Source organism: Barbatula barbatula (genome assembly GCF_947034865.1).
Source record: "Barbatula barbatula genome assembly, chromosome: 6".
Taxonomy (NCBI): domain Eukaryota; kingdom Metazoa; phylum Chordata; class Actinopteri; order Cypriniformes; family Nemacheilidae; genus Barbatula; species Barbatula barbatula.
The window spans coordinates 15,786,545-15,797,511 of NC_136765.1; the positions used below are offsets into that span (position 1 = coordinate 15,786,545).

At 38.4% G+C, this 10,967-nt stretch overlaps 2 protein-coding genes across 2 annotated transcripts in view; one reads left to right on the forward strand and one right to left on the reverse strand.

The window, feature by feature from the left end:
• ush2a (Usher syndrome 2A (autosomal recessive, mild)) overlaps positions 1 to 2,030 on the forward strand; it is a gene marked incomplete at its 5' end in the record, with an annotated part of 183,421 nt that extends 181,391 nt beyond the window's left edge. Inside the window, one exon of the mRNA XM_079458478.1 lies at positions 11 to 2,030. Coding sequence (XP_079314604.1) covers positions 11 to 100 — 90 coding nt within the window. The 3' untranslated portion in view covers positions 101 to 2,030. The remainder of the gene's footprint in view (positions 1 to 10) is intronic.
• Positions 2,031 to 2,032: 2 nt separating this feature from the next.
• Positions 2,033 to 10,615, reverse strand: kctd3 (potassium channel tetramerization domain containing 3). Its single transcript, XM_079458479.1, has 19 exons — positions 10,254 to 10,615; positions 9,386 to 9,439; positions 9,010 to 9,055; positions 8,737 to 8,810; positions 8,574 to 8,632; positions 8,307 to 8,387; positions 8,040 to 8,195; positions 6,987 to 7,077; positions 6,724 to 6,914; positions 6,525 to 6,640; positions 6,314 to 6,401; positions 6,101 to 6,217; positions 5,849 to 6,019; positions 5,606 to 5,761; positions 5,379 to 5,475; positions 4,710 to 4,909; positions 4,477 to 4,615; positions 3,783 to 4,348; positions 2,033 to 3,693 (listed from the first exon to the last, which is right to left on the reverse strand). Exons 1-19 carry the CDS (start codon positions 10,322 to 10,324, stop codon positions 3,632 to 3,634), a joined length of 2,535 nt encoding a protein of 844 aa, XP_079314605.1. The 5' UTR covers positions 10,325 to 10,615; the 3' UTR covers positions 2,033 to 3,631.
• Between the last annotated feature and the right edge of the window lie 352 nt (positions 10,616 to 10,967).

Sequence of the window (10,967 nt, forward strand, 5' to 3'; positions counted from 1 at the left end):
TATGTTGCAGTTTGTGGGGGACGATGAGTTTGTGGAGGCGATTAAAAGCTACAGCTCATTGAAGAAAGAGCAAACCATGTTTACAGACACTCATTTGTGATGTTTTCATAACCGTATACAGAACTTCATGGACAGCATCTTGGGTAATTTACATATTTTGTCCATCTTATGTAAACTGTGGCTTAGTAGGTCTCACATTTAGAAAAACATATTTTCCTCAACTGTAACCAGCAGTTGGGGTGAAAATCTAATAGTGTCTTTAATCAAACGAAGACATAGCAATTTAAATATTTTATTGTTAAACATGAAAACATTGAAGTGAAATATATAGAGAAATGTATCAGTAGCATTTCATCATGCTGGAACTTTTTTAATAGTCTAAGGTGTTATAGTCATTTATTATTAGTATGTGTGTGTGTTCACTACCTCTCTATTTATTTATCTGCAGCACTAACACGACCTTGATTTCAATCTTAAAACTTTGTTTAAAATCTTGACGTCTCGAAATAACTGGTGGAATTATTTTCGTCATCATGCTCTTGTAATGTCTTGTGTAATGTTTCAAGCCTTGATTTTACTCAGACTTATCTTTACGTGGGTTGAAGTCAAATCAACAGTTATTAAACTGGCATGTCCCAAAAAATGTATTCAACCTGACAGGGGCGGTTTCTTGGACAGGGATAAGATTGAGCCAGGACTAGACCTTCATTTTACATTTACATTACATTTATTCATTTAGCAGACGCTTTTATCCAAACGACTTACAAAGCGTTAAATAGTTTGTTGTTTTTACAAACAAGCCTTACAAAACAACATTTTTTGTGTGCATTTTGAAACAAAACAATGGCAATTATAAATGTAAACATATATCGGCGCAAGCTGTTTTCAGTTTAGACTAGTCTAGGACTAGTCTTAAACCCTGCACAGAAAACCACCACCACATAAACCATGTAAGCAAACCATTGCGAGGTAAATTAAGGAGACATTTTTTAACACAGATCTTTTATGTACTTTTTAAAACAAATTTTTGTTTCTTTTTAAATAAAAATGTACGCAGTGCAGCTTTACCTACATACAGTAAGTACAAAAGAAAGTTTTTTTAAAAACTTTTAGGACTCTTTGGATTGCTACTGGTGAACCTTCAAAAATAAGATCCTGATGCCTCAACATAGACCTACTCAATACTGTATGGGACGTAAGGACTACTTACGGCATAGACTGAATCAAACAGAACAGACAGAAGAAATCTGCAATATACAAATGTTTTTCTATAATGTTTTAGTCCCAGTTTTCATAACAGGGACATTATTAGACATACTTTATGTTATATGCCCTTAGCATTGGTGCAGAAAATAATGCAAACCTGAAAATAAAATAGCTATAGAGACCATTAAAGAAAAGGTTGCAAATGATTCTTGCCAACACAGAGAGTGAGTGCGCGTCATTGGTCTCTACGGATGCATGTCTGGAGAAAGGTTTGTAGTTTAGTCTGTGTGTTCTATACGGTCTGTAATAATGGAAACATTAGATTTTGTCGTGTTGTTCTTGCTAGGCTGAATAATATAGAGCGTAAACATTTATAATGTTGCCAATAGATCAAGTGTCTTAAGTTAAACTGAGTTAAACTCAGAACATCATCGCAAATGTCACATTTGGATTTTAGACGTGGCATGTTCTTATTTTTTTAACAGAGGTTGTTTTAAACCTACATGGTGTGGAAATATTTTATTGTCCATGTGTTATTTCATTCAGCCGTTAGTGAAGTAAAACGGAACACATTTTATGTGGAGATTATCAGTATTGTTTATCAATGAGATAATATATAGTGTTTTTTCTGGTTAAACTGAATATACTGTAAGAAGATTGGTAAAATAAGTTCCTCAGATGTTTTGTGTCGATGGTGTCTTGTCCTCTGGAATAAAGTGCTCCTATTTGTGAGTGATGTACAGTAGAAAGTCATGAAATTTGTATGCGTTTGTAATGTGTGTCCATGCTTACGTTGTTAATAAAAGAATGCACCAGTCTTAGATGCTGCTACACTTGTTTTTTTATTGTGTCACAGCAGATGACAGAAGTCTAGTACTGTAGCGCTTGTACCTTTTAAACGTTCTAATATAATCTTCACCTTCACACCAGCATTATTTTCATATAGCACAAACCGTTTATTCCATTACCTGTATTTCATAAATACAGGTCGAGACAGTATTTATGAAAGCAAGCATCATACTCTTGTCAATGAAAAAATCCTTTTTGTTGAAACATCTCAGAAAGCTTTTTAATGAGGTAATTTGATTAAACATGTTTGTTTAACAACAGTTTGTTAATACACAGTAACACACAGTATGTTGAGGGGTCAAGGTGACAAAATATGCAGTAAAATTGTTTTCACCACAGTTTCACATTTTAAAGCATTTGTAGTAACAAAAACACTGCTATCGATCCAATCAAAACGAGAATATTTGTCACATGCAAATTTTTCAGGAGAAATACTTCATCCATTATGTTTGTTAAACGGCTATTTATTTAATTATTTTGTTTTTCGGGCTGTACTGCTGTCAACACTCACTGTGAAAACAGTTAAACTTGCATAGAAATAATGAGATCATATACTTTCCTTCACATAGCTTCAAATAGTTTCCCTTCATTTAGACACATTAACATTGGATACGCATCATTAATAGTGTTATATATACTGTACATTTCTCTCTAAAGGAATAAAATGTGTACACAAAGTGTAATGGTTGAAAAACAAAATCAACCTGCTTGTGAGTCAATGCAAATTAGTGTCATTCATCTCAAATATAAATAACTTTTTACTAGGTATTCTTAACAACAGAAGTGCAAATGATAAAAAATATGGTTTGTGATACAGAGGAGGTTGTGGTGTTTGTTGGGCACTGCTAGTGGAGTAAAAATAACAGAATTCACCTTGAAGTTGTGTTAAAGATAAGAAAAATCACTGTTACACTTAACTCGGTCAAATTGTTAGAATTCAAAACATACATGAAGCTGATATTTAGGTATGTGAATTTGTGAATCTGAAGTCCTGCTTAATATGTAAAACTAAATCTTTAACCAGTTTTATTTCATTTAGGATATGTAACAAAGGTCAACTGTCAAACCTCGAGTCTACGAGAAAGACCAAAACGGAAAAAGCTAAATATATTTAGATTTCTCAGAAGAATGGCTGTATCTAAATTAGCAAAAGGCACTGAATAAACTCTAATACAGACAGAGGATCAATACCGAAAGAAATGCATCGTTGTTTCTACAGCGTTTAAACTTTGTTTACTAGTTGAACCTCAGTTGTTCAATCGTCCTTCTATTCAAGATAAACGGATAGCATTAAAGATTGACAATAAAGTGCATCACAGTGTTTTGAAATGTACCGCTGAAAGTAGCAACGGGTAAATCTACAGCCACATATTAAAAATAACATATGAGCAAATAGCAAGGTAGTATTGGGCAAAACAAACACATGGCTCTTAAATTTTGCATTAAAGGTGCACACATGCAAAGCTGAAGTCTAAACAGCCGAGAATAAATCATTCATTATGACTAGTTACATGCTTACAAGTAAAAAACTGCTATTAAACTGTTGCATCTCGACTGGATATTTCCCTTTTGTTTGTTAGCTGCCAGTTGCTCTTCTTCCAAACCAATCAACAAACACAATCACTTCCACCTGAAAAACTTCCCAAAAATCATCCAATCAACTTCCTTCGATCTGTCAGATATTATTATTTGGTATGATCCCTAAACGTGTGTAAACCATCACTCACATGCAGTTTCAGGACCCTTGCGATGGCGTGGAGATGTGGACACTTTAGTCGGAGAGGGTGAGGCGGTGCTGGATGAGTCGCTGCCCCCTCCGTCGCCCCCCGCAGGTGGAGGGCTCAGCTGTGGAACCGGAGGTGCCTTTCTCCTGCTCAGAAAATTTGTTTCAAACGTCCCCCTCCTCCTCACCCCATCCGATCTACAGTCCGCAGCCCCCTCCTCCATCAGATGGGTCCTTCGCCTCAGGTCTCCGGGGCTGTCCGGAGGTTTGCGTGCAGCTGCGGACTGTGTTTCGGACACTCGGTAACCCCACAGTTCCAATGTTGAGTTCCTTTTGTCCCCGTCTTCAGAGCTGTTATCTCCTGCAGGATGACGCACGTCGTCCTCTGTGGATCCACAGTGTCCGGTGTTTTCCAACATGGCCTTGGTCAGGTTTAAGCTGTGGAAGTCTCTGTAGCTGTGGAAGCTCTCGGTGCGTCGAGCACGAGCCAGTAGGGGGCTCTCTCTGTATGGCCGCAGGGCTCCGTAGGTGGCTATTTCAGGAATGGGGTCATGAGCCTGCAGCTGGAGACTGTACATATACAAAATATGAATTATTCACAATCGTACATTAGTCATTTTTTACCCTGCCTTGATGTGAAATATTAGTTTTAGAATAACTGTGAGCTTTATAGCAATGTGTACAGGGTGTGGTCGGACCTGGAGCAGGACTCCCGTAACCGGCTTTGCTGTAATACGGAGGGGGCGGGGCTGATGTTGGGCGTGGCACAACGGGATGTGCTCAGATCACATTGGTCAAGGAGCTTCAGCAGTTCCTCCTCTGTCGGGCCACCCACTTCTGAAAAATGTATAGGTGTAGTTATATAAATATTGCAATGAATGTCAACCCTTAAAAATGCTTAAAGCTATAATGGATATTGTGTCATCCGAACCTGGTTCTCCTTTGGCTTTGTCGTCGTTCTTGTTGACCGTGTCCATGGCAGTGGTCAGGTCCCACATCTGAATGCCCCCGTTTGCATGGCCGGTAAAGAGGAAACGGCGCGGTCTGGAGCCCATGCGGCTAGAGCCCTCACACTCTCGCACCGTGAAACAAGTGATGGTGGTTCCGTCCACCGACTGCACCTCACAGATCCTACCAAGATTCATCAATGTAAAAACAACGTAGGGTTCACAGATTTTTATCAAATATGTAAGATTTGCACAAATGTCTGGTGCTATTTTCTTGTTGCAATACTACCATTGACCTGTGGGTGGCAGTATTGGAGTAAGTTGACCATCAGGTTGTAAAGTGAGGTGTTTGGAAAAGGAAGGACACAGATGACTTTGACCATGTTTGACCTGCTCACATGTTCTATACTGTATATTGGAGCATGTTTTTGCAAAAGCAAATAGAACAATGTTGATGTGTTTCTTCATCTTTACATCAAGTAAAGAAAGAGCAATATCACAGAATGTCAGAAAATATTTGTCACCCGTGGCTTTTTAATGCATTTAAATGTTTTAGATACGATTTAATATTTCATTTTTTACTGAAAATATATTCTCAATCAATATCCTTAATATGAGGTATGTGTGCATTATAGCACAAGAGTTTCCAGTACCTTTTTCCAGTAGAAGAAAGCCGAACAAACAATTTGTTGGTAATAGGAATGACTTTCTGAATAAACACCTGTTGGTCGTCCCGTTCTCCAAATGGACCTGCATGAAAACACCACATAAAATACTTTAACTGCCTTGTTTCTATGACACATAAATCTGCTATTCATATTATCAACTTTCATAAAGTCATATTCCTGATATGGTGGAAGATGACAAACAAAGCTCTCACCTATATCATTGCCGGACGAATAGCTGCTGTGGCTCTCCGTCTCCTCCAGCGAGATGATCTTAAAGGAAGCCAGCGGAGTAGATCCCGGCTGAGTTGAGATCATGCCTCTGAACCGCGTCACGGTCCACGTGCGTACATGGTTATTGTCAGCGCACACTTTAACACAGAGGGATTGCTATCATGTCCATTCTTTTTTTTGTTATGCGGTCTTCTACAGTATTGGCATATGAGAGGAGTTCTCACCTGACACTAAGTGTTTCTCAGAAAGCATGATCTTTGTGACGGGGCTGCGGTGGACGGTGAAGGTTTGGAAGAGCTGTGGTCCGGATCCAACGGTCTCGGGATGTTGCACAATGACTCGCACCGCCCCAGAGCTTGTTCCGTAAGCGATCTCCAACCAGTTTCCACTCACACCTGCAAATAGAGCGAGATCAATGACCAGACTTGTATCTGGAGAGTTTATTAGTATCTTAACTTATTGAAACTTTGACTGACTGGTTTTAGGAGTCAGGTAGACACTGAGGGCCGTGATTGCATCATTGGATGGGTCGTGGTACAGTTCAGTCACCAGTAAGTCGTTGTCCTTCATTCTCAGGGGAAACTTCTGCATGTCTGAGTAGAGAGAATTATAGAGAGAAAGTTACATTTTCAACGTCTGTTACTGCAGATTTCACACTTCACAGACCCAGAAGCAATCAAGCATCATACCAATATAGTAAATTGAGCCATTGTTACAGCCGAGCAGGAGGAATGATCCGGCAGTGTCACAGCTTGTTATTGGCACTACATCCTGCACCTGCACAAGCACGCAGTACAGGTGTAATAATTAGAAATTGATTGTATGGTTTTCTAAACTGATATTTAATGGTTCCAAAATATTTCTGTATACTTAAATTGCAGAAAATCTGAATTGCTTTACCTGCCAGTGTTGGGTGACGGCATTCCACACCCCTACCTTCCCTGTGTGGCTTGTGGCAATAAGCTGACTCCCAATAAAAAACAGAGAGTCAACAGGCACTCCAAGATTGAACACACCTATCGAACACACCGTGGTTTAACACACCTTTACAAACTGAACACACCACTGTACATTTAGTTTCTGCTCTTTTCTTTCCCACCTATTTCACTTCCACTTCCTCCATCCTGGATACTCCAGAGTATGATGCTGCTCTCCGACGATGCTGCTACCATCTTGTCTTTATCTCCATGTGGGCCGCCTACGACTTTAGCATTGAGGGCCACTCGCTCGATAGCCCAGTCCAGGTAAGGGCTCGAGAACACCTGTTGCCAGCCAGTAGATTCCTTGATCCTAAAGACACACCCCAAGGTAAGTTCTGTCCTAATTTTATTTTTATGAAATCATGCCTCGGCTGATATTTACCTGTAACAAATGACAAAATGTGCATAGGCGGTTACAATCCAGTTATGATGGCCAGCGATGATCAGCACCTTCCTGGGGTCGACCGGAGAGCCTGAGAAAAAAAGATCACATTTAAGACAGCAGTTACAGTAGCTAAGTTAGTTCAGTGCCCTGAAATCATTGAAACAGTATTTAATCCTGAATTCAGTAGTTCTTGTTTTGTGCTGTTTGCTACATATACAAGGAAATGCAAACCGCTGAACAGAAAGCCTGTGCATTGACTTTGGTTCGTTTTCGTTCATCATTCTTCTTACATGACTTCACTGAGCACAGAGGATATAAAAGGCCTTTTAAGATGACCTCACCCTGTCTAGTCCACTACTGCTTATAAGTGGAATACTTTGTCTTCATGGGACTTCTCCTCCCCCTGTCATTATGTTTTCAACTCAGTGACATTAGAATAGAGCGTGCGATGGTCTCTAGTCTGTGTTGAGACAACCAACGTACTGTAAAAGATGATTCTTCAGCTTTCTTATTGGTGCTTCTGGTACAGCACTTCTTGTGAAAGTCTGAGATGAAATCTGAATTAAAATTGCCTACATAACCTTAAAATAATGTTATAATACAACAGTATTTCATAAATTGTTTTAATTAAGGAATAAGATATATTTGGTAAAAGGTAAGGTAAAAAAAACTACATTTAGCGTGTAGATATGCATATTAAAAATACATGCGGTACATGTTTGAATATACAGAGGTAAAAAAAAATACAAGAAACAATGTATTAATAAATGAGACAGAATTGTGATTTGTATGCCTTTAACATCTCTCTTTAATCAAACCCCAAGAGTAACTGAGATCCCAATAGAATTGTTATAATTTTTTCTCACTAGTGTGTCTATGAGCAAAGCAATTAACCCCCGAATCCTCCAAGGGGTACAAATTATACAGTGTGCAAATTGCTTTCGGTAACAAAAATCTGCCTAATGTGAATTAAAAATGCATTACAACCTTTTAAACATGCCTCACAATTTCAGTGTAACAACTTTTTGGCATTGAAGTGCTTTTTCTCACCCAGTCTTTGAGGTCCTTCTGTCCCGGAGGGCCCGGGGAGAGAAGACTGCGGGCAGGAATGGGGAAAGCCCCCCTCTGCCCCGCTGGGACACGAGCGCTCGTCTTGGCCTGCAGCAGCTGCTGTCTGCCCACTAGCATTGCTTCGGCCTGGCAGAGCTGGAGAATACAAATCGGATTGTTTAACAAATTTTATGTTTGGGACGCAGAATGAAAAGTTTTTTTTTTGTGAACCTTTAAGATGTTTTCACAGATATTCTGTAATAATACCTGGTGGAGAGAGGTAGCCATGAAATAGCACACTTCCACATGATGATCTCTCCAGTTCCTCACACAGAAGTAATCGTCGGACTTACGGTTTTAAAAAAAGAAATACAAAATAAGAGCATCAAGCAAATACATTAACAAACATACTGTACTGTATGTACTTTACCCAATGCAGTCACATCTGATTTAACTTAAAGTTGCTCATTATACTAAAAACTAAATAACTTAAAAATATCTGGATGCATGTAGATCTAGTCCGGTCTGTCATACCTAAGGATGTTATGCCATAGAACTCAGCTTCATGTCGCAGGATGCTTATGTTCACCCCCCTATCAGAGGACGCAGGAAAATCACACGTACTGTTCTGTATGACATACTATTATTTGTTCAATGTTGTCTTGTGTACATAATGGATAATAAGTCAATTTCTTACCTTAAGTCCAGTTCTTTAGTCCGAAGAAAGTTTAAAATTGGTGCAAATGCTGTTGGGTCTCTGTCAATAAATATCTGAAACGAAAGAGATCTGATTTACACTTCTGGTTTGAAAACCTTTCTAATGTACGCGATTCATTCCAGCTCTAACACATTATTACTGTACCTTTCGTATTCAGTATTTTGATCAGTTCATGTTCTTTTGCATTTTATAGGTAATTACAGAATTTACTTGGGATTTACAGGTAAGTCATGGTTTCTGATTTTTACTTACGGCTCCAGTTTCATCCCTTAGAGTTGATATTCTCCCACTAAGTAAACTGGGGACGCAAAATAGAATCACACATCGTTAATGTAATTCTTAAAGAGAAATCAATTTGCTTTATTATTTAACAAAACTACATTTTAGTTTAGCAAATGTATCACTGTAAACCAATAACTCTTTGCATTAACGATATCTAATGTCTTTATTCTGGCAATAACTGCAATAGTTTACGATAAATGTATCTTTGCAGAAATAAAGTTTCCCTTTAAACCCCTTACACTCAAAACATTTTTAGCATGCGTGTGGGCTGGGTCCGCTGGAGTTTAAAATGTATAAAATGGCAATGTATCACATCTTTATTCACAAAGCTTTGGATACATCTTACCTTGAGAAGAAAGAATCAGGAATCCATATTAGAGTCTGTCGTGAGGTGCTGAACCTGTGAGATTTCAGATAAGATTAATGTTATATTCCTGCCTAATTTCTCTTTCACTGCATGGGTTACAACCACTCAACATGGGGTTACATTACAATGCTCAAAACTTCTCAAATATAGCTTCTAAAATGTAAAAGTTTAGATCATATTCAACAAGAAACATGTTATCAATTAACAGAAACAGATAACATGGATACAGGATAGTTTTTTACTAAAACAACTAGTATACTACTGTACTTTTCCCCTGTTTAGAACAATTGTGAGCATCCTATCAGGAGAAGTCAAAAGTGCCAGAATCAAGAAATTGCTTGTTTTAAATTCACATTATCAGTATAAACATATCATTTTCAGTTATTTATTACAACAAATAACTACCATGGCAAACAGTTCCTGTTGAAATATTTACAACATTAAAACTATAATTAATAATTGCCAAACCTTTTTTTGTTGATGTGTATATTTCATTTGTCATATTTTGGTATTAATTAAGTTTTTATTTAAGAAATGTCTGCCTTTAGTTTTTCTTCCTTGAACAATGACAGTACTTTATATATTTTACTTATTTTATTTTCCTAGTATGGCCATACGGAAACTTGTGATGGGGAACGTAACGTTAGTAGTGTTGGTCTTGTTATGTAACAGTTATGAGCTCATAAACATTCGCTTAACCGGTATGTACATCTACAACTACGTCATAATGTTATGTCGCGTTATTTTAGGCTTTTCTAACAAGCTTAACAAAATGCTGCGCTGTGACTTGGCCTTTAATGTCAAACAAAACTCCAATGTTTTGACGATTGTCCTGACGTCAGTTTACCTCGTTCCTCCGACATTTAGCTGGATGATGTCACCTATTCCAGATGTTGAACCGTTACCGATTCCGGCCATCCTCTAATTCCGCACGGTTACCGAGGAAGGAATAAACACGATTTTATCCGGTTTGCGCATTTATCCGACCAGAATCCTCAAGGTCCTCCTTATCTTTTCTCGCGACCCTGCAAATTATGCGTCAGCACAAGGGCGTATTGCGTGAGGCTGCTGCAAACATTGTTCGCCATATTCAGAGCTTTAATAAAGTATTTAAAACATCTCCTTAAACAACTAAAGGCCTTTCTTTAGCCTGTTGGACAGGGAATCGAAACGCGCAGTGTTGTGGACGCCATTGAGCGATCCTGGAGCGTTGTTGAGTCGATAAGATCCTCGACCAATCGGACAGCGTCGTTCTTGCAGACTCCGCCCTTTGTTTTGGGAGTGCGCCTGCGGTGGAGACGAGCCATCTATCGTCCGGAGCTATTTCAAGAGCAAATCGATGTCCAAGATGTTGGACATTAAAAACGAAAGAACAAAATCTCTATTGCAAATCGATAGTATGCAAATGCTAAACGTAACTCTTTATTATTTAATACTGTTAGTTTTGCCGTTTTTAAGATTCATATTTGGGTTCATCTGAAACATTTTCATTATTATTTTGTTGAAGTTGAGATTTGTTTGCTTAAGACTCAAGCACATCCTCTAAAAACAATCACAAATA

Coding starts and splice junctions, on each gene's coding strand:
- kctd3 (XM_079458479.1), bottom strand. CDS start 10,324: ATGGCCGGAATCGGTAACGGTTCAACATCTGGAATAGGTGACATCATC. Junction 7,078..8,039: donor AGAAGGACCTCAAAGACTGG/GTGAGAAAAAGC, acceptor TTTTTTTCTCAG/GCTCTCCGGTCGACCCCAGG. Junction 5,762..5,848: donor TGAGAAACACTTAGTGTCAG/GTGAGAACTCCT, acceptor TCTGTGTTAAAG/TGTGCGCTGACAATAACCAT.